Raw genomic sequence first — 27,513 nt, forward strand, 5'->3', positions numbered from 1 at the left:
CAACTGTACATGGAACAATCTCCAGGATAGGTCACATCTTGGGCCACAAATAAAGCATCAGTAAATTTAAGAAAGATGAAATCATATCAAGCATATTTTCCAACCACAACTCTGTAGGATTAGAAATCAACTACAGAAAAAAAAAAAAAGAAATATATATATATATATATATATAAAACACAAACACAAAGAGGCTAAACAACCAGTGGATCACTACAGAAATCAAAGAGGAAATCAAAAAATGCCTAGAGACCAATAAGAACACAACAACCCAAAACCTATAGGAGGCAGCAAAAGCAGTTTTAAGAGGGAAGTTTATAGCAATACAATCTTACCTCAGGAAACAAGACAAATCTCAAATGAACAACCTAAACTTAAAGCAACTACAGAAAGAACAACGAACAAAACCCAAAGTTAGTAGAAGGCTAGAAATCAGAAACATCAGAGCAGAAATAAATGAAATAGAGATGAACAGAACAATAACAAAGATCAATAAAACTAAAGGCTGGTTCTTTGAGAAGATGAACAAAATTGATAAAGCTTTAGCTCATTCATCAAGAAAAAAGTGAGAGGACTCAATAAAACTAGAAATGAAAAAGAAGTTACAACAGACATTATAGAAATACAAACGATCATAAGAGGTTATTACAAGCAACTAAACAGAAATAAAATGGACAACCTAGAACAAATGGACGAATTCTTAGAAAGCTGCAATCTTCCAAATTTGATCCAGGAAGAAATAAAAAATATGAACATATCAATTACAAGCACTGAAATTGAAACTGTGATTAAAACCTTCCAAAAAACAAAAGTCCAGGACCAGATGGCTTCACAAGAGAATTATATGATGCATTTAAAGAAGAGTTAACACACACTCCTCTGAAACTCTTCCAAAAAGTAGTAGATGAAGGAATACTCCCAAGCTCATTCTATGAGTCTATCATCATCCTGATCTCAAAACCAGACATCTATCACCAAAAAAAAAAAAATTATAGGCCAACAACAAACAAATGAAAAGATGCTCAACATCACTGATTACTGTATTGTAAAAATACAATGAGGTATCACTTCATACTAGTCTGAATGGCTACCATCAAAAAATCAACAAACAAATGTTGGAGAGGGTGTGGAGAAAACGGAATGCTCTTGGACTGATGGGGGAAATGTTAATTGATACAACCACTATGGAAAACAGTATGGAGGTTCCTTATAAAACTGAAACTATCATATGACCCAGCAATCCCACTACTGGGCATATACCATGAGAAAACCATAATATAAAAAGATGTTAATACATGTACCCCAATGTTCACAGTAGCACCATTTATAGTAGCCAGGACATGGAAGCAACCTAAATGGCCACTGAGAGATGAATGGATAAAGAAATGTGGTACATACATACAATGGAGTATTACTCAGCCATAAAAAGGAATGAAATTGGGTCATTTGTAGTGATGTGGTGAACCTAGAGACTGTCCTACAGAGTGAAGTCAGTCAGAAAGAGAGAAACAAATATTGTATATTAATGCATACATATGGAATCTAGGAAAATAATACCAATGACCCTATTTGCAGGGCAGGGATAGAGATGCAGACTTAGGAGAATAGAATTGTGGACACAGTGAGGGGAAGGAGAGGGTGATGAATTGAGAAAATATCACTGACAAATATGCACTACCATGTGTAAAACAGACAGCTAGTGGGAAGCTGCTGTATAGCATAGGGAGCTCAGTCCATGCTTTTTGATGACCTAGAAGGTGGGATGGGAGGAGGAATTGGAGGGAGGCTCAAGAGCAAGGGGATATATGTATACATATAGCTGATTAACATCACTGCACAGTGAAAATGAACACAACATTATAAAGCAATTACACTCCAATGTTAAAAAAGAAAAAATAATTACATACTAATATCACTAAAGAGCACTAAACAACTGAATTCAACAACACATTAAAAGGATCATTCACCATGGTCAAGTGGGATTTATCCTAGGGATGCAAACATTCTTCAACATAAGTATATCAATCAATGTGAAAAACCACATTAAAAACTGAAGAATAAAAACCACATGATCATCTCAATAGATGCAGAAAAAGCTCTTGACAAAATTCAACACCCATTTATGATAAAAACTCTCCAGAAAGTGAAGGGTTTCCCAGGTGGTGCCTGTGGTAAAGATCCCCCCCCACCACCCGCTGCCAATGCAGGAAACATAAGAGATGTGGGCTCAATCCCAGGGTCAGGAAGATCCCCTGGAGAAGGAAATGGCAACTCACTCCAGTATTCTTGCCTGGAGAATCCCATGGACAGAGGAGCCTGGTGGGCTACAGTCCACAGGGTCAGAAAGATTTGGACATGACAAAAGCAACTTAGCATGCACTCTAGAAAGTGGGCACAGAGGGAATCTACCTCAACATAGTAACAGCAATATACAACAAACCTATAGCAAAAATCATATTCAATGGTGAAAAACTGAAAGCATTTCCTCTAAGATCAAGAATAAGACAAGGTTGTCTACTCTCACCACTATTATTCAACACAGTTTTGGAAGTCCAACTACAGCAATCACAGAAGAAACAAAAGGAACCCAAATTGGAAAAAGAAGTAAAACTATCATTGTTTGAAGATGACATGATATTGTACATAGAAAATCTTGAAGATGCTACCAGGAAACTACTAAAGCTCATCAATGAATTTGATAAAGTTGCAGGATACAAAATTAATACACAGAAATCTCTTGCATTCCTATACACTAACAACAAAAGGTCAGAAACCAAAATTAAGCAAATAACCCCATTTTCTGTCACATCAAAAAGAATAAGACACCTAAGATTATATCCATGTAATGAGGCAAAATTTATACTCATATAAGTATAAAATACTAATGAAAGAAATCAAAGATGACACACAAACAAATGGAGAGATGTACCAAATTCTTGGATTGGAAGAATCAAAATTATCAAAATGAGTATATAACCCAAAGTAATCTACAGATTCAACGTAATCCCTATCAAACTACTAACAGCATTTTTCACAGAATTAGAACAAAAAATATTTACAATTTGTATGCAAACACAAAAGACTGCGAATAGTCAAAGCAATCTTAAGAAAAATGGAGTTAGAGGAATCAGGCTCCCTGACTTCAGACTATACTACAAAGCTATAGTAATCAAAACAGTATGATATAAGCACAAAAACAGAATATACATCAATGGAACAGGATAGAATGTCTAAAGATAAACCCACACACCTACAGTAACATAATCTATAGCAAAGGAGGCAAGAACATACAATGGAGAAAAGACAGTCTCTTCAATTAAGCAGTGTGGGGAAAATGAACAGCTACATGTAAAAGGATGAAATTAGAACATTCTTTTGGAGAAGGCAATGGCAACCCACTCCAGTACTCTTACCTGCAAACTCCCATGGATGGAGGAGCCTGGTAGGCTGCAGTCCATGGGGTCATGAAGAGTCAGACACGAGTGAGTGACTTCACTTTCACTTTTCACTTTCATGCACTGGAGATAGAAATGGCAAACCACTCCAGCATTCTTGTCTGGAGAATCCCAAGGATGGAGGAGCCTGGTAGGCTGCCATCTACGGGGTCACACAGAGTCAGATACGACTGAAGCAACTTAGCAGCAGCAGCAGAACATTCTTTAAAACTATATGCAAAAGTAAACTCAAAATGGATTGTTGTTGTTGTTCAGTCACTTAATTGTGTCTGACTCTTTGTGACCCCGTGGACTGCAGCATGCCAGGTTTCCCTATCCTTCACCATGTCCCAGAGCTTGCTCAAACTCCTGTCCATTGAGTTGGTGATGCCATCACCATTAAAGACCTAAATGTAAGCCCAGATACTATAAAATTCTTAGAGGAAAACATAGAACATTCTCTAACATAAATTGCACCAAGATCTTTTTTGATCCACCTCCTAAAGGAAATTAAAAACAAATAAATAAATGGGGTCTGATTAAACTTAAAAGCTTCTACACAGCAAAGGAAAACATAAAGAAAACAAAAATACAACCCACAGAATGGGGAAAATATCTGCAAATGAAGCAACTGACAAAGGATTAATCTCCAAAACATACTAACAGTTTATGCAGTTCAATATTAAAAATAAATAAATAAAAAGTGGGCAAAAGATCTAAATAGACATTTCTCCAAAGAAGACATATGGAAAGCCAAGAGGCACATGAAAATATGCTCTGCTGCTGCTACTGCTGCTAAGTCGCTTCAGTCGTGTCCAACTCTGTGCGACTCCAGAGATGGCAGCCCACCAGGCTCCCCTGTCCCTGGGATTCTCCAGGCAAGAACACTGGAGTAGGGTGCCATTTCCTTTTCCAGTGCATGAAAGTGAAAAGTGAAAGTGAAGTCGCTCAGTCGTGTCCGACTCCTAGCGACCCCGTGGACTGCAGCCTACCAGGCTCCTCTGTCCATGGGATTTTCCAGGCAAGAGTATTGGAGTGGGTTGCCATTGCCTTCTCCGAAAATATGCTCAACATCACTAATTACTAGAGAAATGCAAGTCAAAACTACAATGAGTATCACCTCGCACCAATCAGAATGACCATCATCAAAAAACTCTACAAATAGTAAATGCTGGAGGGAATGTAAACTGGTATAGCCACTATAGAGAAGAATCAGGATGTTCCTTAAAAAAACTAAACAAAGAACTATCATATAATTCAGCAATCCCATTTCTGTGCATATCTCTGGAGAAAACCATAACTCAAAAAGATAGCTGCACCCCAATGTTCACTGTAGCACTATTTACAATAGCAAGGCCATGGAAGCAACCTAAATGTCCATCAACAGAAGAATGGATAAAGAAGATGTGGCACATATATACAATAGAATATTACTCAGCCATTAATAAGAATGAAAGGATGCCTTTTGCAAGGACATGGATGGACCTAGACAATGTCATACTGACTGAAGTAACTCAGCCGGAGAAAGACAAATGTCATATGATATCTGTTATATCTGTAATCTTAAAAATGGTACAAATGAACCTACTTAAAATGTTTTGTAAATACAGATGTAGAAAACAATACAGTTACCAAGGGGGCAATTTTAACAAAGAATTCAGCACAAGCACTCCTCTCTCAATAGCTGATAGAACAATAAAGACAGAATACTTGAACAATACTGTCAACAAATTTGACCTAATACATATTTATAGAAAACTACTCAGTATAGAATAACACATACTGTTTTCAAGGGCACATTAAGCATTTACCAAGAGAGGCCAAATGCTGGCCTACAAAACTATATGGAACAAATATTCAAAGAACAAAATCACACACCACATAATTCAATTAGAAATCAATTTACAAAATGACAGGAAAAATAATATTTAAAATTAAACAACACATACTTTTAATAATCCAATTGTCAAGAAATATCAGGAAGGAAATTAGAAAATACTTTGAACTTAATAAAAAGCATCAAAATTTGTGGACACAGATAAAGCAGCACTTAGAAAATTTACAGCTTTAAATTCTTATGTGACAAAAGTAAAAAATCAATTATGTAAGCTTTTGCCTTAAGAATCCTGAAAAATAAGAACAAATTAAGCCCAAATAAGAATGAAGGAAATGGTAAAGTTTGTTGTTGTTTAGTTACTAAGTCGTGTCTGACTCTTTTGTGACCCCATGGACTATAGGACTCCAGGCTCCTCTGTCCATGGGATTTCTCTGGCAAGAACACTGGAGTGGGTTGCCATTTCCTTCTCCAGGGGATCTTCCTGACCCAGGGACTGAACTCATGTCTCCTGCATTGGCAGACGGATTCTTTACCAATGAGCCACCAGAGAAGGCAAAGGTAACATTAGAAAGCAATATAGTGGAAAACTGACAAATAGTACAGAAAAATGAACAAAAGTCAAATACTGATTCATTGAAAAAGTCAGTGAATTTGATAAGTATGTAGCTAGACTAATTAAGAATAAAACATAGAAGAGACAAATTATTAGTGTCAAGAATGAAACAGAAGTCATAATCACAGAGATTAAAAATATAAGTAAAAATATAATAAATGATGGGGCTTCCCAGGCGGCACAGTGGTAAAGAATCTGACTGCCAATGCAGGAGACACAAGAGACACAGGTTCAATCCCTAGGTTGGGAAGATCCCATAGAAGTGGCAACCTACTCCAGTATTCTTGCCTGGAAAACTCCAAGGAAAGAGGAACCTGGCATGCTATAGGCCACGGGGTCACAAAGAGTTGGACACAACTGAGTGACTGAGTATGTACGTATGGACACATCTATACCAATGAGTTTAACTACTCAGCACTGTAAAACTTTCTTAAAAACACAAATTACCAAAACTGATTCCAAAATAATGGAAAATCCAAATAGACTTACATACAATAATTAAATTTATGGGCAAAGATTTCTCAAATAGGATGAAAAAGAGCACAAAAAATGTATTAGAATTCATCAAAGTTTTAAACTGCTACCTTCTGAAAGATACTTAAAAAATTTAACGTCAACTCAAACTGAGAAAAACTATTCACAGTACCTTCTTTCTAGCAAAAAAATTATATAAGAAAACACTAAGGACTCTTAATACAACCCAATGTTTCTAATTTGGGCAAAAAAATTGAACATATACATAAGAAGAGAAGATAATATGAACAGCTAATAAGCCTATGAAAAGATACTCACGATCAAGTTATCAAGGAAATACAAATGAAACTACATTGAGATACTACTTCTGGTCCTCTCAGTTCAGCTCAGTTCAGTCGCTCAGTCGTGTCCAACTCTTTGCGACCCCATGAATCGCAGCACGCCAGGCCTCCCTGTCCACCACCAACTCCCGGAGTTCGCCCAGACTCACATCCATCGAGTCAGTAATGCCATCCAGCCATCTCATCCTCTGTCATCCCCTTCTCCTCCTGCCCCCAATCCCTCCCAGCATCAGAGTCTGATCCTCCAGAGTGGCTAATATTAAAAATGACTGATAATACCAAGTGTTAGTAAGAATACAGAGTAACTAGAACTCTCATACAATGCTACTTGGAATGAAAAATGGTATAATCACTTTAGAACACAGTTTGACAGCTTCTTAAAAAGTTAAACATGCGTTTTCCATAAACTCAGGAGTTCTACTCCTAGGCACTTCATCAACATGATGAATGATACTGAATATGTTTACACAAAAACATGTATCTACACAAAGCACTTGTACGTGTAAATTCATAGTGGCTTTACTTCTCATAGCCTAAAGCTGAAAACAACTCAAATTCCCATCAATTGGTGAACAGATGAAATGTGGTAAATCCATAAATGAATACCACTCAGCAATACATGAAAATGAACCATAAAGCAAGCAACAACACTGATGAATCTCAACATTATGCTGAAGAAAACAGATGCAAAAAAGTACATACTTAGGTTTCCATCTATATGAAATTTTATAACAAGGAAAATGAACCTGCAGCAAAAGAAAGCAAATCAGTGGCTGCTTGGGGTCATGATTAGAGAGACTGGGGACTTATAGGGAAGAGACAAGGGAAACTTGGGGGAGTGACAGAAATTTTATCTTAATCATGGTGGTGGTTACAAGGATATATTAACTTGTCAAAACTCAATGAATTGTACAATTAAATCAAGTATATTGTGTTTAAGTTATTCCTCAATAGAGTTGGTTTGTAAACATATCATTAATAAAAAAACAAAATCCAAAGATGGGGTAAAATGATTTCTGATTTTATATTTTAAGAATGACTCCATCTGTTAGAATCAACAGCTAAAATAAGTTAACATGTATAACAATGTTTTAATAGTTGATTTTTCCAGGTTTATAGAAGCAGCTACTTAAGCTCTGTTTGTATTTCTCTGAACTGTACACTAAGACTTATTTTGAGATAGAGAAAAAATGAATAGAATTAACAAAGAAAGATTCAATCTTGAGTACCACATAACCCAGGAAAACTATGTTTTGTCTGTTTGGCCAATAGGCAGATAGGAATTAAAGCTGGGGAGTTCAGAGTCAATGCAAGTCTTCATAAAATCTTCAGCTAGCCAATGTATCATAATGCCTTTATACATTCACCATGAAATAAAATTTTCAAATACTTAACCCTAAACAACAATGAAATTTTAGAACAGCTATGTGTTTAAGTCCATTTATTAGGGGGTTGGAGAAAGAGTCTACATGATTTGCAGAGTCAAATAAACACACTTTGAATCCTGCTCTGCCAATCCTGTTTGACCACAGGCATTCTGCCTGACCTCTCAGATTCAGTTTCCCAGTGTGTTTTACCTGACAGACAGCACTCAAAAATATCAATTCCTTTCCTGCCTACATAAAAGTAGAGTTATAATCAATGTGGTACTTTGAGAATATTAATCTTTTGACAGAGTACAGGATACCATGGAAAAGAGAAAGAACCCCAGTGAAGAGGATTCAGAAATAAGATATAATAGCTTGAACCAAGAAGTAGCAATAGGAAATAAAAACAAGAGATGAGTGAAAAACATTCAGAATCAAGAAAGCATAGGATTGGGTATGAGGGCCAAGAACAAGAAAAGAATCAAAGATTTAGGCAAGTTACATCTACTTGAGCAGTGACATGATCACAGCTTGGATGCCTGATGACAAATCGTAAACTGACAAACAGTTGTTTCCCAGATATAATAGTTTGTTCTTTCTTAGACCACTTGGCTTTATTTCTTAAAGCAACAGAAATATAGTACAAACTACGTATGTAATTTTAGATTTTCTAATAGCCACCTTAAGAAGAAATAAGTAAAATTAATTTTATTACTATATTTCACTTATCCCAGTATACCCAAAATATTACCATTTCAACATGTAACCAATATTAAAATATTAATGAGATTTTACATCTTTCTTTGTATTTCATCTTCAAAATTAGATGCTGATTTACACTCACAGCATGACACAATTTGGACTAGCCTCACGAGTGGCTATCATTTTCAAAAGCACAGGCTTAGACTACAAGATACTATAAGTAATTTTTCTTCCCAGATGAATAGACAAACAAAATGTGGTATATTCATTCTGTGTTACAATCAATAATAAAAAAGAACAGATTATAACATGGATGAATCAGAAATGCATTATGCTAAGTTAAATCAGACTCTAAGAAGTTACTATGTATTTCTATTTATATGACATTCTAGAAAAGGCCAAAATATAAGAATCAAAAACAGAAGAGTGGTTACCTAAGACCGGGAGTAGGGAGAGGACTAAATTCACAGAGAAATTTTTGGGGATGATGAAAGTCTTCTACAACTCAGTTGTGGCAATGGTTATATGATGATGCCCTTGTCAAAACTCACAGAATGGTATACAGTCATCCCTCAGCATGCACAGGGGATTGGTACTGCCAATCTAACATGTACTCATAGGATGTGGTGAAACTGGAACCCTTATACACTGCTGTTAGAAATGTAAAAATGGTATAGGTGATTCGGAAAACAATCTGAAGTTCCTCAAAAGGCTAAACATAAGGTTGGGACCTCCCTGGTGGTCCGGTGGTTAGGAATCCACCTGCCAATGCAGGGCACGCAGGTTCAATCCCTGGACCGAGAGAATCCCACACGCTGTGGAGAAGCTAGGCCTGTGAGCCACAACTACTGAGCCTATTCTCTAGAGCCCAAAGGACTGCATGCCACAACTACTGAAGCCCATGGGCCTAGGGCCTGTGTTCCGCAACAAGAGAAACCACCTAAACAAGAAGCCTGCGCACCACAAGGAAGAGTAGCCCCCGCCCGCTCCAACTAGAGAAAGCCTGCACGCAGCAATGAAGATACAGCATAGTCATAGATAAATAAAATAAAAAACAAACAAATAAAACATAAATCCAGTGATTCCACTCCTAGGCAAGAAAAACAAAAGAAAAACAAAAACATATATCCACACAAACACTTGTATATGCATGTTCATAGTACAGCATTATCCAAAACAGTTCCAAAACAGAAATAACTCAAATGTCCATAAACTGATAAACAGATAAATAAAATGTATTATATTCATATACTCTATAACAAGGAATATTACTCTATAAAAAGCAATGGAGTCCTAACATATGCTACAATGTAGATGAAAAAAACATTAAGCAAAAATGTTGGTTTTGAAGTATCACATACTGTATGAGTCTACCTGTCCAGAAATGTCCAGAATAGGCAAATCTATCAAGACAGAAAATAAGTGAGAAGCCGCCTAGAGCTTGAGGGGACGGGGTGAAGTAGGTTGAGGTACTGTGGCTAAAGGGTACAGGGTGCCTTTCCAGGTGATGAAAACGTTCCAAACTTGACAGTGGTGACAGTTGCACGACTCTGTGAATACTCTGAAAGCCACCGAATTGTATACTTTAAAGGGTAACACGTATTGTATGTGAATTATATTTCAGTAATGCCACTAAAAAATACTGTTCTAATAACAGGGGAAGAGGTTTTAGGAAACACTAACAAAATAACTGTACCATGAAAAGTGGTGTCTAAGCAAACATGTGACTTTTGTGTTTTTGTGCATCTTTGGCATTAGGTTAGGAAAAAATAGAAAAATTATTACCCTTTCCACTGAAGACAACTGTTGCTGTAATCCATCACATTTTTTGTTTGCTTCTTCAAAAAGAGTTTTAAACTTTTCTGTTTGAGATTGTTGCAAATTAATTGTCCGCTGCTGTCTCACACAATCTTCTTCAAAATTTTTCAGTTGAGACTTTAAATCCTGAACTTCATCCTCCTATACAGTCATGAAATTATAGATTATATGAAGAAACACACAAGATTTGGTATCAAAACGCAAAAGTAAAAATCATAAAACTGAAAACAGAAAGTAGCTTCATATGATCTTTTTATTTTAAAAGAAGTAATTTATTTTTAATTGGAGAAAAACTGCTTTACAATGTGTTAGTTTCTGCTACACATCAACATGAATCAGCAATTGCTTCCCTCTCTCTTGAAACTCCTTCTCTCCTCCCATCCCATCCCAGACCTCTTGGTTGTCACAACAGAGCGTCTGGGTTTGAGCTCCCCGCATCATACAACAAACTGGCTATCTATTTTACATGTGGTAATGTATATGTTCAGTGTTACTCTTTCAATTCGTCTGCTCCCTCCCCTTCCCACACTGTGTCCACAAGTCTGTTCTCTATGTCTGCATCTCCACTGCTGCCTTGCAGACAGGTTCATCCATATTATCTTTCTAGTGCATTAATATACAATATTTGTTTTTCTCTTTCTGACTTACTTCACTCTGTATAGTAAGCTCCAAGTTGATCCATTTCATTAGGACTGACTCAAATGTGTTCCTTTTTATGGCTGAGTAATATTCCATTATATGATCTTTGATGAGATATTTATACTCATTTCTTAAAGAAAAATAAATTACATTCCATTTTCTGCCTCAAAAATGGAAGTCAGATATTTTATTTCTGTTTAATATTATTAGCTTACACATCTCAGTCTAATATACAGCATTCTAATTGCTAACATAAAACTCTTCAGCTCTGGAAATTCAACATCTCAGAACAAAGTTCAGTATTTATACACAATTATTGAATGTAAAAGTTAACTGTGAATTATACCTCAGTGAAGCTATTTTTAAAATAAAATTGAAAACTGCTCCTAAAATGTCTTTGACTATAAGAGCATTTATTCTGAAAGGTTTTAAAAACTTACCGTTTTATTGCGTTCACAGACAACATTATCCAATTCTTCCTGCATAACACGGAGTTTGGCCTTCAGAAATCTAATCTGTGCTTCTGCATCAATAATAATATATATTGTCTTTCATTGAATCTAAGATGCCATCAATTGTAAAACAGACTATTATTTTATGAAGGAAAAAAGTGCTCAAGATGAAGAGTCTAATAGGAGATCCCTTTTAGGAAACACTGAAGAAAACACTAAAGACACAATCCCTAATGTGGAGGCAAATGAAAAATCTACCCAGGTATAAAAGGAACTATATATATCTCAATATAAAAAGAGTAAAGAAAGAAAGGGGGGAAAATCAAAAATCTTTCCTGAGAATCGGAACTAAAAGCCAGTAGTTTACAGACTGAATTCATACTTACCTATGTCATTCAAAACACCTCAAGCAGAATTTAAAGTGGTTTCAGGTCAATAATGCTCCCAAAGTGTTTGGCAGAAACAAACACAAATCCTCTCTAGCAAAACTCAACTTCAGTCCCAACTACTGCAATCATCAAATGCCACTGACTACAACACACATCCCAATTTCACCTAAGTTAACATGTAGTGTATGTGTCTGAGAAGCAGAAAAATACACAAATACCTTACTGCTGAAGCTTTTTTCCCCACAAACCCCTAATTAAGATCTACTTTTAGTATTTCATTGCTAGCAAAAGTTCTTTATTCAATAACATCAGTAAACCTTTGCAGTTTTTAGGCGTATAAAAGTACATAAAGTGAAAACTGAACTTGGAACTCACTCATAATTCATCCAGTCATTAATTTAAAAGATATACATTAAGTCTCTACTACATTTCAGGCATAATACGGATATTGTTAAGACAAGCTTTGCCTTCATGAAGCTTATCTTAAGTAAACAATCTTAATATTCAGTCTCTGAAAGATCATTAGGACAAACCCCACAGAGCACACACGTCTCCACACATACTTCCTGCTTCAAAGCTCTTGTTATAAACTGTCCCCAGCATTACTTGGAACTGATGAACTATGGTTGGCTCTAGCCACACCTAGATTTCTCCAGCCTTGACTCTCTTCTAGCCTCCAGGTTAGCAGAGGACAGAAGGGAAACAATCCATCTCTTCTCTCCCCAACTCTAACTTCAGTAGTATCATCAAGGAGCTGAGTGCTCTGTCTCTGGAGGTACACAGCATTAACCTCCCTCTCATCGCACTCCAATTTTAGTCTTACAAAGCAGTGCTTTGTATACTTAATTACATTTTGTACACTTACACAACTTTAAACTTACAAAGGAGTCTTACAAAGTTTTGTGCTACTAAACTACTTTTTTATTGCTTCCTTCCACACATAACCCAGCCATTCTAGGTAATCATGTGGAATAGGCAAGAACTCCCTAAAAGGGGAGACACCTTGGTCAAAGACTGTGAACAGAGAAGGATGCAAAAGTGGCAGAGAGGTCATTAAGCAATAAGAAACAAAGCAGCAATTTAAGGTAGTCTGTGCCAGTTCTTATACCTGGGCGGAGGAACTCTCTAACAAGGCCATGAGTGACTATTAACTGAGTAACAGCCAATATCTGACCACTTAGTCCTTGAAGGCATCTTGAGGCATGAAGGTAATTTTTTCTTTCACTTGCCTTCATTCTTAATGATTAGCCTCAGAAAGCTTGGATAGGTTAGTAAACGTAACAAATGCATAAATGAATTATTCCTCATTTATGACTAATTAGCAGCAGCAGGATAATAATCATTACACATGTAAATCAATAAGATTTTCACAGAATCAGAATATTAAACATAAACTTCATGATCATCTAATATTAATACAAACTGCTAAATTTTCAAGTGAAGACATTGCTATTATAGAGGGACTAAGCAGTATCCCTGAACCCAGTTAATTATAGTTCAACATTAACTATGTTCATATAAACTCAACTGTATTGTTTTTTATGTAAATAGAATAGGTGGCACGTCATAAATTCAACAATTTTAGAGGCACTACCGGTAACTAACATAATGTTTTTGATGACTCAGACTAAGTATTTTTCTAGTGGTATGCAGAGAATGAGTTTGTAAGAAAGAAATCAGTATCAGGGCTAGTGCACTGGGATGACCCAGAGGGATGGTATGGGGAGGGAGGAGGGAGGAGGGTTCAGGATGGGGAACACATGTATACCTGTGGTGGATTCATTTTGATATTTGGCAAAACTAATACAATTATGTAAAGTTTAAAAATTAAATAAAATTTAAAAACAAAACAAAAAAAATAAATAAAAGCATAAAAAAATAATATTCATTAGAAAATTCATTATTTTACTTGATGCTAATCAATAATTCATTTATCCTTTAACACATGTTAATCTAATACACAATAAAGAGAATTCAGTAACATCAAATGAAAGGAATTCAAAGAGACATTTTTAAAAAATTATTTCAATGTTTTAATAATAAGCTATGGGGCATTTATTTAACTTTAGTTGAAAATGGGTCAATGAAACTAATCCTAGATAGTTCTTTTTAGTTTTACTTTTTATAATAGAAATATCAAACATATATAAAAGTAGTGAGACTGGTTCAGTGAAACTCTGCTTACCCATCATCCATTTTTAACAATTACTAACTTAAAAGCAATTTTATTTCATCTATCAAACAAATGCAAAACATCACAATACATTTTCTAAATACAAGAAAAATTGTTCTCAGTGTTGCTTTTTTAAGCAATTGTGATAGAAGAATAAATAAACAAAAAACCTACCTGTTCCAATGTCTTCACTAACACCAGAAAAAATATCATCATTTATAAAATCAGGTAAGCCTTCTTCCTCTAGTTGCCCTTCAATCTTGCTAATTGTTTTTGCAAGAGAAAAGTCTGAGAAATCCTCTGGAATGGCAACATCACTGGCAGTCTGCACATGAGAGTATTTCAATTTTACACTAAAAAAAAAAAAGAAATATATATGTGTGTGTGTGTGTGTGTGTATATATATATATATATATATATAAAATATAAAAAGTAGATATGATTCCCAGATATGACCTTTATTCAAATTAAAAAGCAGATCAAAATTATTATTATAAATTTTAAGTTTATCATGATATCTACAATTGATACTTTCAAGGACTATACTACAAGAGATTTAGTAGACTTTTAATCTTTATGACAATCACAGAGCTGGAGAAGGCTTTATGATGCCAGTTACTCTAGACATTGACAATGTAAAAAAAATAAACAGAAACCTCAATTAAACACTATGGCAAAACCAATACAAGATTGTAAAGTAAATTAGCCACCAATTAAAATAAATAAGTTTACATCAAAAATACATAAATAAAGAGAAGACTAAAATCATAAAAAAAAAAAAAACACACACACACACACAGTCAGGAGACCAGGAGGGGCCACTTTCACACCATGCGACAACAGCAAAGCCCAAGAGTGTAAAGAAAGACTCCTCTTCCTTTCCAGCTACAGCTCCGCTGATGAAAAGCCTTTGTTCCCTACAGCCTTCCCAGCTTCCTTTTCCCCCTAAGAAAGAGTTACCCTCGCCTTGCTGTGCAGGGACTTGCATGTGGCTCACCATGGTGACAGATCCCAAAGTGCAGTTCTCTCCTGATTCCAAACAAACCCATTTTTTGCTAAAAAATTATGTGTTTTAGGTCAGCACTCTCAACCGAACACCAAAACTAAGAGTACTGAACTTGGCCTCCCAGGTCAAATACAGACTATGGCTTTTAATTTTACCTGCTGCTGGAAAAGAACTGTACAATTTGATATCACTCTAGCCATAAGTCTGCAAACACTGAAGAACAATACATCTTGAGAAACAATTGCAGAGTAAAGACTTCTTAGCTCAAACTCCACATATTTTTCCACCTAAAGAAACATTATAAGCAGGATCAAAATCTACCAAAAAGTTGTGTTTTGATTTTAAGGGGAGAAATATGAAATAAAAGTCACTATCAAAGGCATTGAGGAATGGGCCAAGACTAACTCATTCAGTCTGTTTCTGAAAGCCTTACTTTTAACTTTAAAGCCTAACTCACTTTTAACACATAAGCAAAGGCTTTACAATTCTTTTGGGAAAAGAACCTTTTATTTAAAATGTAAACTTGAAGTCTGAAAATAAGATAACCCTTTCCAGTTATGTATGTACTTATGTATTCAGCATATGTTCTCTTTTCTTCTACCCATTTTAGATTTTTTTCTTCCTTATCCTTTCACCCTGTGTTTCTGGTCTCTTATATTCAAAAAACAAAAACTTTACTTGGCTTTTCTTGGTGAAGGTGAAAGAAGAGAGTGAAAAAGCTGGCTTAAAACTCAACATTCAAAAAACTAAGATCATGGCATCAGGTCCAATCACTTCATGGCAAATAGATGAGGAAAAAGTGGAAACAGTATCAGATTTCATTTTACTGGGCTCCAAAATCCCTGCGGACAGTGATGGCAGCCATGAAATGAAAAGATGCTTGCTCCTTGAAAGAAAAGCTATGACATACCTAGACACCATATTAAAAAGCAGAGACATTAGTCAAAGCTATGTTTTTTCTAGTAGTCATGTATGGATGTGAGAGTTGAAGCATAAAGAAGGCTGAGTGAGCACCAAAGAATTGATGCTTTCAAACTGTGGTGCTGGAGAAGACTCTTCATGAGTCCCTTGGACAGCAAGGAGATCAAACCAGTCAATCCTAAATCAACCCTGAATATTCACTGGAATGACTGATGCTGAAGCTGAAGCTCCAATACTTCGCCACCTGATGTAAAGAGTCAACTCACTGGAAAGGACCCTAATGTTAGGAAGATTGAGGGCAAGAGAAGAAGAGGCCTCAGAGGATAAGATGGTTGAATGGCATCACTGACTCAATGGACATGAGCTTGAGCAAATTCTGGGAGACAGTGAATGACAGGGAAGCCTGGCAAGCTGCAGTTCATGGGGTCGCAGTCAGACACAACTTGGCAACTGAACAACGACAAAAATACACAAGGATTAACAAAGATTTTCCAGAATTATAATGCAGTTATCAGTTTGAATAAGCAATAGACATGTAAATTTAATAATTTACTGTGAATTAGAAGCTGGTTGGTACAATCCACTGCAGGTGTGAGACTCCTTTTCAAGAAGGTCTACTATTCTGAAGAATCTCTTGGGTCTCCTTTTAGTGCTTAAAGTACTAAAAATAGTCTTGAAAGTTTTTTCACCCAAAACAATAGAATGTAAATTACAACTATACTGTAGTTTTATTGAGAGCATGCCAAAATCATTCTATATCTCAATATACACAATAATGCATGGTGTTCAAAAAGTATAAGACTATTCAGTCTATTTGAGAGAACTAGGCAGAAAGAGCATCTAGGTTCTAGTTTCTGATCTAAGAAAATAACTAGCTAAAAATAACAGTTAAAAATTTTGAAATGTGGCATTTTTGCTTATCTAATCAAATATTTCTGATTAGAAGATGCTTTAAATTACTAACTGTGGAGAAAAATGTAGAGTGTAATTTTGTATCTTTTGGGATATAAAAAGATCCAAAGAAACAAAACTTACTAGTTAAGAACAATGATACTGTAAATTATGAAACTAAAAAAAGAAAGTAATAATTTAAAAAACTGTACTATACCTTGATTTCCTTCCTTTACTTGCAGAGTATAGTTTGTTTTGAACTTTGTTTATGGGATCAACATTTTTGGTCTTTGGCTAAAGGATAAGAATTTAAATGACTGATTAATTAATTACATTCTAATCAGTTGCCTAGGAAGGCAATTACATAATACACAGAATCACTAGTTTGCTACATAGAATTCCTATTTTCACATAATTAATAAAACTGTATTTTAAGGAATCCAGAATTGTATAGCTAGAAAAGACCTAGTTATTACTAGGACCAAGAGATTTAAAGATAAGAAAATGAGTCCCAAAGATTTGAAGATATTCAGCTAGTTAGCAGAATGTTCAACTGGATGTTCTGATTTACAGAATTTACTTCTCATCAATTCTTGTTCGGACACGTCTCCACGTATACTATTCCCTGGGTCAAAGATCCCCATGGGTGGAATCTGTACATCCCAGTATGCCTAGCACCTGGAATAGTGATCTCTACACACAGTAAATATTTAAACAAACAAATAAACCTCCCAAATTGCCTTCATTGTATATAAATTCTTTTCTTTTTCAGATCTTCCATCTAATAAATTTGGGCTTCAGAGAGAAAACTAAAAATTAATGTATCTTCAAACTGTTCAGTGAAACTATGAGACAAAAAAGGATTCAATTTATTTTACGAGCAATATTTCATAAACACATATCTTTTAAATAACAAGGCTAATATTCTATTTCTATAGAATCATACGGTTTTGTCTAAGAAAAATACTAAAAGCCAACCTATATTCTACAGAATGTAATCACATTTCCAAAAAGTTTAAATTCATACCTTAGTTTCTGAATGTAAATGAACTGTCCCTTCAGATAATGGACGTCTACAGATAAAAAATAAACATCATATATTAATAGTAGACGGTACTAAACTGAGACAGAATAAAATTCAACAGCAATTATATCTGAAAGGAAAATATATAAAACTATCAAGTAGACTTTGCTATAATTCTAATTATACACATGTTAACTTACTTTGAGTGAGTGTCACAAACAAGAAAAGTGCTTTGGTCAAATAATTCATCTTTGGGAAGAAACACTAAAGTGCCAATTTTTTTGTAGGAAAATGTAGCACAAATTTTAATGAATTGAAATCACAATGAGGGATACTGGCTTCACACGGGAATCATCTATTTTACAAAATGATTCACCACACGGCTTTACATTGTGAAGTCACTCAGTGTTATTGTTTGTCTCACACATTTAAAAACGTAAAAACTTGATCAGTGTGTTCTTCCTCACTATATCATGAACTCCACGAGGGTAGCAATACTTCTGCCTGAGTTGACTGCTCTACGTCTAGTCCTTGGCATAGTACCTGGCACATAAGCTCTTAAATTGGCACTAAATAAATATTTGTTAAATGTATAAATAAATATATCTAAAATACATTTTTTATGCAGTTTGGGGAATATGTTTGTAGCTTAAAACACATAATGTTTATGGGAGTCTGCAAACTACAGCCCAAGGTTTAATCACCCACATCCATTTACGTACACACTGTCCACAGCTGCTTTCGCACTACAACAGCCAATCTGTAGCTGTGACAAAGACTGTATAGCCCACAAACCTAAAAATATTTACTATCTGGCTCTTTATAGAAAAAATCTGCCTACCCATGACCGATTTTCCAGATCATCCCCAACACATGTATTAATATTTCTAAAACCCAACCACTTCAGTACCTATCATTGCTATTAAAAAAAAACAAAAGCCCTCTGTATATTCTGAGGACTCCTAACCAAAGTAGAGAACATACAAACAAAATTACTTTCTATCGGATGCCACCTACAGTCACCTAATAGCTATACTTTTTGTTCAATGCTAAACACAAAGATATACTTAAGATAGATATTAAATACAGCCTCTTAAAGAACTAGAAACTGCTCTATAAAGGGGGGGAAAAGGCCTTCAAATATCTTAAAATTAGAGACCAAAGACTCATTCTCATATATGACATGAAAATGCTTCCAAACTTTATTTATTTGGCTGTGCCGGGTCTTAGGTGTGGCATGCAGGGCATTAGGGATCTAATTCCTCCACCAGGGATTCAAGCCTGACCCCCTGCATTGGGAACATGCAGTCTTAGCCATTGGACCACCAGGGAAGTCTGTTTTCAAATTTTATACAAGATTAAGTGATCTCTTTAAATCATTCTTATTTTAAATCAGTATTTGCCATTTCCTTACATTTTTCTACATCTTCCATCTCCCCCTGCCCACCTACCATATACATATTCATAAGGACCAAAGACATTTAACAGTTATCTGTCTCCCTCAGGTTTAGCAGAGTGCTACTACTTTGTTAGTGTATTTCATGAAAGATAATTTCCACAGTATTCAGATTATTTTTGGTAAACTTCTTGAAGATTTGTGTGTAATGGGATTAAAATAACTTGTGTGGTAAACCCTGCTTCCAGCAGACTGAAGGACAGGCATGCTATACTATCAGGAAACTGAGATCTGGTTTACCTACCATATTCACACAGGGGAAGTAACCCTGGATGTTGAAGACCTATTACAATAAATAGTCTGACTACAATAATTTAATTCAATTATCACTGTTCCAAGCTGAAACAGATTGTCGCTTCACAGAATTACCTCCCATCTTTAATTTCCAACCATCAAGTGCCATGTTTGACATGGCAAAAGCCATCTGTTCAAATACTAGCATTAAAAAAAAATGGCCACCTGATCTAGGTAAGCAGAGGTGTTATCACCACTTTGCACTTAAGGAAAATTTAGTGAAAGAAAAACAACAGATTTATTTTCATGCTTGTAAAATCAGTCTCTCACTTGTTTCAACAGAAACCAGGGATTAGCAGTTGTTAACATTATTTCAATCTTTTTTATTTACTGGATAAAAAGTGTAATTAATGGTAACTGAATTTTGGAATTTTGGTAACTATTAAACACTATGTTCCATAAAATATCAGAAAGCATTATATACAATATGGATATGTAGTTTCATGTTATATATTATATATATACACACACAATGTATATATCAAATGATGATATAAAGATATCTTTATGGAAAAAAATTTTAATTTCAAAACATATTAAAAATATGTTCTTTTAATACATTAGGCATTAACTCCTTGGGAGCAGAACCTAGTCTGTTTATTCACCCCAGTGTACCACCAATACATTAATTGTTCAAAATTTGTTATGACCTAATTTATTTTTGGCACTAATCAGATCAGATCAGATCAGATCAGTCACTCAGTCGTGTCTGACTCTTTGCGACCCCATGAATCGCAGCACACCAGGCCTCCCTGTCCAACACCAACTCCTGGTGTTCATTGAGACTCATGTCCATTGAGTCAGTGATGCCATCCAGCCATCTCATCCTCTGTCGTCCCCTTCTCCTCCTGCCCCCAATCCCTCCCAGCATCAGGGTGTTTTCCAATGAATCGACTCTTCGCATGAGGTGGCCAAAGTACTGGAGTTTCAGCTTTAGTATCATTCCTTCCAAAGAAATCCCAGGGCTGATCTCCAGAATGGACTGGTTGGATCTCCTTGCAGTCCAAGGGACTCTCAAGAGTCGTCTCCAACACCACAGCATCAATTCTTTGGCACTCAGCCTTCTTCACAGTCCAACTCTCACATCCATACATGACCACAGGAAAAACCATAGCCTTGACTAGACGACCTTTGTTGGCAAAGTAATGTCTCTGCTTTTGAATATGCTATCTAGGTTGGTCATAACTTTCCTTCCAATAGTGTTCATTATTTTTTTTTCAGGCTTACTGAAATAAAATTCATACATGGTAAAATATACCTCTTTAGGTGTACATTTCTATAAATTTTACAAAATTATATGTCATGTAACCATCACCACAACCAAGATAAAGAACATTTCCATCATCCCAAAAAGTTCCCTTGTGCCCTGCTGTAGTTAATTCCTTTCCCAAGTCCCACATAACCACTAATTCAATTTCTGTCCCTATATTTTTACCTTTTTCAGAATGTCAAATAAATGAAATCATACAGTATATACATTTTTCAGTCTATCTTCTTTTACTCAGCATCCATGTTGTTGCTGTTATCAGCAGTTCATTGCCTTTAATTGCAAAGAAAGACTCAATTACATGGATATACCATAATTTTTTTATCCATTCACCACTTTGATCGATGTTTGAGTTGTTCCCAGTTTGGGCAATTATGAATAAAATGGCTATATATGTTTGCATGCACGTTTTTTCTTGGATACATGTCTTCATTTTTCTTGGGTATATAGCTAGAGGGGAACTGCTGGACTGTATGCAATAATTATTCTTGACTAAATGAATAAGGTCTCAATATTTCAAATATGAGCCAAATATACTGCCACTTAAGTAATATTGCTTTGCTGTTTCTAAGGCCTTTAAGGTGTTTAAACATTAAAGTCTCTCTGTGCAACTCTCAATGTCTGCTTCTTCATCTTAGAAGACTGGGAGATCTCACAACTATTCTAAGATTTAAAGAATCACAAGCAGGTTTAGTCCACCATTCTTAATGTTCTTTTGCTGATAACGCTTTCAAAAGTTTCTTACCCATTTGATTCCAGTCAGTTACATGTGCCATTACCACACTCATAACTCTAAGACTGCTTCTTAACCCTAAACTCCTCTCTCTCTCCCTTCCTCCCACCTCTTCCCCCAAACTCAGTTGAAAAATAGTTTACTTTGAGGTTGTCAAGTTTCTATAAGGGGACTACTACCTTTAGTTAGATCTTTAATCTGAGACATTTTATCCAAATGGATAGGTTCACTAGGTGTAATTTAAAATGATCCTTGCCCTCAAAAACCTTAATCCACTGGCAACTTTTATCAATAGTTGTGATAAAAGTTTTTTATCACTTTATTTTAAGTCTGACCTTTGCCACAAAGGTGAGCTTTAATATTTAATAGACTTTTATCCCTTAAACATTTTTTCAATTTTATCTCATAATTTTTTAGGTCTAAAAGCAGTTAACTGGGAGGAGCTAAGATGGCGGAGGAGTAGGACAGGGAGAACACTTTCTCCCCAACAAATTCATCAAAAGAGCATTTAAACATCGAGTAAATTCCACAAAACAACTTCTGAATGCCAGCAGAGGACATCAGGCACCCAGAAAAGCAATCCAAGTCTTCGAAAGGAGGTAGGAAAAAATATAAAAGACAAAAAAAGAGACAAAAGAGGGAAGGACAGAGTTCCGTCCTGGGAAAGGAGTCTTAAAAAGAGAGAAGTTTCCGAATACCAGGAAACCTTCTCACTGCCGAATCTGTGCCGAGCCTTGGAAGCACAGAGGGCAACATAACAGGGAGGAAAAATAAATAAACAGTTAAAACCTGCAGATTGCAAGCCCTATGGTAACTCCCCCAGCGGAGAAGCAGCGCAGACGCCTGCACACGCCACTAGCAAGTGGGGGCTGGGCAGGGAGGTGCGGCGCGGGCTGCATCGCTTAGAGTAAGGATCTGGCCTGAATACCCCGAGGGCTATCTGAGCGAAATAATTTGGGCTAGCAAACCAGACTGTGGGATATCTACCACGCGAAAAGCCACCCCTAACCTAAGACACCGCCAGGCCCGCGCACGGAACAAAGGACTGAACAGAGATAGCCAGCTGCAGACCATCCCCCTCCACTGACAGGCAGCCAGAGCCGGAAGGGGGCAATCGCAGCCCCAGAGAGACATTATCTATAAAACTGTAAGCAGGCTTTTTTGCTAACTAAAACTTCCTGGGGGTCTGGACGGTCAACATCCATCTGAGAAGGTGCGCCGGTTGTACACCTAGATAACCAAGCGGCAGGGAGGCGATAAGTCGCAGCAATCGCGCTCGCCAAACACCTCATCACCTGAGCTGCTCGGACCTGGGAAGGGCACAAAACGCAGGCCCAACCGAGTCTGGGCCTCTGAGGACTACCCGAGTGCCTGAACCTGAGCAGCTTGGACCTGGGAGGTGCAGGCAGCCCAGGGCCGGCCTCGGATGGTTCCTGGTGGAGCAACCTAGAGCCTGAGCAGTGTGGGCAGGGAGGCTACATGCGCCATGAGTAGGGCAGACCCAGTGTGGCTGAGGGCACTGCAAGCACACACCAGTGTTATTTGTTTGCAGCGTCCCTCCCTCCCCACAGCGCGACTGAACAAGTGAGCCTAAACAAGTGAGCCTAAAAAAAAAAAAAAAGTGTCCACCACCGTCCCCTTTGTGTCAGGGCAGAAACCAGACACTGAAGAGACCAGCAAACAGAAGAAGCTATAACAGAGGGAACCACCTTGGAAGCTACAGGCAATAGATTAAACCCTGTGGTTAGTACCGACTACATAGGAAGGGGCCTACAGATCTTGAGAAATCTAAGTCGGACCAAGGAACTAGCCGAAAATGAACTGACCCCACAATACTCACAACAAAACCAGAGAAAGTCCTAGATATATTTTTACTATTTTTACGATCATTCTTTCTTTTTTTTTTAATTAAAAAAAATTTTTAAGTCCTCTATTATTCCTTTAATTTTCACTTTTATGACCTATTACTTAGCAAAAAAAAAAAAAGACCCCTTTTTAAAGCAAACTTCATATATATATTTTTTATAATTTTTGTGACCTTGTTTTTTTGTGTTTTTTTTCTTCTTTTCTTTAACACTGTATTTTTGAAATTCCAATCTCTACTCTAGATTTTTAATTTTAGCTTTTTGGTATTTGTTATCAATTTTGTACCTATATTTTTTTTTATAATTTTTGTGACTATTTTTTTTTCCTCTCTCTTTCTCTTCTTCTTTTATGTAACATTGTATATCTGAAATTCTAAACTCTACTCTAGATTTTCAATTTATCCTTTTTGGTATTTGTTATCAATTTTGTACCTATATTTTCTTTATAATTTTTGTGACTTTGTTTGTTTGTTTTTCTCTCTTTCTTTTTCTTCTTCTTTTTTTTAACATTGTATTTTTGAAATTCCAAACTCTACTCTAGATGTTTAACTTTTGCTTTTCGGTATTTGTTATCAATTTTGTACCTATATTTTCTTTATAATTTTTGCGACTTTGTTTTTGTTTTTGTTTCTCTCTTTCTTTTCCTTCTTCTTTTCTTTAACACTGTATTTTTGAAATTCCACACTCTACTCTAGATTTTTAATTTTTGCTTTTATGTATTTGTTATCAATTTTGTACCTTTAAGAACCCAATCTTCAGTACCCATTTTTCACTAGGGAGCAAGATTAGTGGCTTGACTGCTCCCTCTCCCTTTGAACTCTCCTTTTTCTCCACCGGGTCGCCTGAGTCTCCTCCCTAACCCCTCTCTACTCTACTCAACTCTGTGAATTTCTGTGTGTTCCAGATGGTGGAGAACACTTAGGGAACTGATTACTGTCTGGATCTGTCTCTCTCCTTTTCATTTCCCCCTTTTATCCTCCTGGCCACCTCTGTCTCCTTCCCCCTTCTTCTCTTCTCTGTATAACTCCATGAACATCTCTGAGTGGTCCAGTTGTGGAGTGCACATAAGGAAGTGATTACTGGCTAGCCCACTCTCTCCTCTACTGATTCCACCTCATCTCATTCAGGTCACCTCTAACTCCCTCCTCCCTCTTCTCTTCTCCATGTAACGCTGTGAACCTCTCTGGGTGACCCTCATGGTGGAGAAACTTTTCATCTTTAACGTAGATGTTTTATCAGTGGTGCTGTATAGAAGGAGAAGTTTTGAAACCACTGTAAAAATAAGACCAATAACTGGAAGCAGGAGGCTTAAGTCCAAACCCTGACTCCAGGAAACTCCTGACTCCAAGGATCATTAATTGACAGGAGCTCATCAAACGCCTCCATACATACACTGAAACCAAGCACCACACACGGGCCAACAAGTTCCAGGGCAAGACATACCAAGCAAATTCTCCAGCAACAAAGGAGCACAGCCCTGAGCTTCAAGATACAGGCTGCCCAAAGTCACCCCAAAACCATAGACATTTCATAACTCATTACTGGATACTTCATTGCACTCCAGAGAGAAGAAATCCAGCTCCACCCACCAGAATGCCAACACAAGCTTCCCTAACCAAGAAACCTTGACAAGCCACCTGTACAAACCCACACACAGCGAGGAAAAAGCCACAATAAAGAGAATCCACAAACTGCCAGAATACAGAGAGGACACCCCAAAATCAGCAATTTAAACAAGATGAAGAGACAGAGGAATACTCAGCAGATAAAGTAACAGGATAAATGCCCACCAAACCAAACAAAAGAGGAAGAGATAGGGAATCTACCTGATAAAGAATTCCGAATAATGATAGTGAAATTGATCCAAAATCTTGAAATCAAAATGGAATCACAGATAAATAGCCTGGAGACAAGGATTGAGAAGATGCAAGAAAGGTTTAACAAGGACCAAGAAGAAATAAAAAAGAGTCAATATATAATGAATAATGCAATAAATGAAATTAAAAACACTCTGGAGGCAACAAATAGTAGAATAACAGAGGCAGAAGATAGGATTAGTGAATTAGAAGACAGAATGGTAGAAATAAATGAATCAGAGAGGAAAAAAGAAAAACTAATTAAAAGAAATGAGGACAATCTCAGAGACCTCCAGGACAATATTAAACGCTACAACATTCGAATCATAGGGGTCCCAGAAGAAGAAGACAAAAAGAAAGACCATGAGAAAATATTTGAGGAGATAATAGTTGAAAACGTCCCTAAGATGGGGAAGGAAATAATCACTCAAGTCCAAGAAACCTAGAGAGTCCCAAACAGGATAAAACCAAGGCGAAACACCCCAAGACACATATTAATCAAATTAACAAAGATCAAACACAAAGAACAAATATTAAAAGCAGCAAGGGAAAAACAACAAATAACACATAAGGATATTCCCATAAGGATAACAGCTGATCTTTCAATAGAAACTCTTCAAGCCAGGAGGGAATGGCAAGACACACTTAAAGTGATGAAAGAAAATAACCTACAGCCCAGATTACTGTACCCAGCAAGGATCTCATTCAAATATGAGGGAGAAATCAAAAGCTTTACAGACAAGCAAAAGCTGAGAGAATTCAGCACCACCAAACCAGCTCTCCAACAAATACTAAAGGATATTCTCTAGACAGGAAACACAAAAACGGTGTATAAATTCAAACCCAAAACAATAAACTAAATGGCAATGGGATCATACTTATCAATAATTACCTTAAATGTAAATGGGTTGAATGTCCCAACCAAAAGACAAAGACTGGCTGAATGGATACAAAAACAAGACCCCTACATATGTTGTCTACAAGAGACCCACCTCAAAACAGGGGACACATACAGACTGAAAGTGAAGGGCTGGAAAAAGATTTTCCATGCAAATAGGGACCAAAAGAAAGCAGGAGTAGCAATACTCATATCAGATAAAATGGACTTTAAAACAAAGGCTGTGAAAAGAAACAAAGACAGTCACTACATAATGATCAAAGGATCAATCCAAGAAGAAGATATAACAATTATAAATATATATGCACCCAACACGGGAGCACCGAAATATGTAAGACAGATGCTAACAAGTATGAAAGGAGAAATTAACAATAACACAATAATAGTGGGAGACTTTAATACCCCACTCACACCTATGGATAGATCAACTAAACAGAAAATTAACAAGGAAACACAAACTTTAAACGATACAATAGACCAGTTAGACCTAATTGATATCTATAGGACATTTCATTCCAAAACAATGAATTTCACCTTTTTCTCAAGTGCACATGGAACCTTCTCCAGGATAGATCACACCCTGGGCCATAAATCTAGCCTTGGTAAATTCAAAAAAATTGAAATCATTCCAAGCATCTTTTCTGACCACAATGCAGTAAGATTAGATCTCAATCACAGGAGAAAAACGATTAAAAATTCCAACATATGGAGGCTGAACAACACCCTGCTGAATAACCAACAAATCACAGAAGAAATCAAAAAAGAAATCAAAATTTGCATATAAATGAATGAAAATGAAAACACAATAACCCAAAACCTGTGGGACACTATAAATGCAGTGCTAAGGGGAAAGTTCATAGCAATACAGGCATACCTCAAGAAACAAGAAAAAAGTCAAATAAATAACCTAACTCTATACCTAAAGCAACTAGAAAAGGAAGAAATGAAGAACCCCAGCGTTAGTAGAAGGAAAGAAATCTTAAAAATTAGGGCAGAAATAAATGCAAAAGAAACAAAAGAGAGGAGGAGGAGCCAAGATGGCGGAGGAGTAGGACGGGGAGGA

General features: G+C 36.4%; 1 protein-coding gene across 9 annotated transcripts in view; it reads right to left on the minus strand.

Annotated features, from left to right (window-relative positions):
* TEX9 (testis expressed 9) overlaps nucleotides 1-27,513 on the minus strand; it is a 120,781-nt gene that overhangs the window by 60,254 nt on the left and 33,014 nt on the right. For 5 of the 9 annotated variants that reach the window (XM_005211668.4, XM_024997533.2, XM_059890392.1 and 2 more), the window contains 5 exons: nucleotides 18,085-18,130; nucleotides 17,275-17,351; nucleotides 14,414-14,592; nucleotides 11,666-11,748; nucleotides 10,554-10,727 (listed from right to left, as the gene is read on the minus strand). In XM_005211668.4, coding sequence (XP_005211725.2) covers nucleotides 10,554-10,727; nucleotides 11,666-11,748; nucleotides 14,414-14,592; nucleotides 17,275-17,351; nucleotides 18,085-18,130 — 559 coding nt within the window. 9 annotated transcript variants of the gene reach the window in all.

This window comes from Bos taurus, chromosome 10 (genome assembly GCF_002263795.3).
Source record: "Bos taurus isolate L1 Dominette 01449 registration number 42190680 breed Hereford chromosome 10, ARS-UCD2.0, whole genome shotgun sequence".
Classification (NCBI taxonomy): Eukaryota; Metazoa; Chordata; class Mammalia; order Artiodactyla; family Bovidae; genus Bos; species Bos taurus.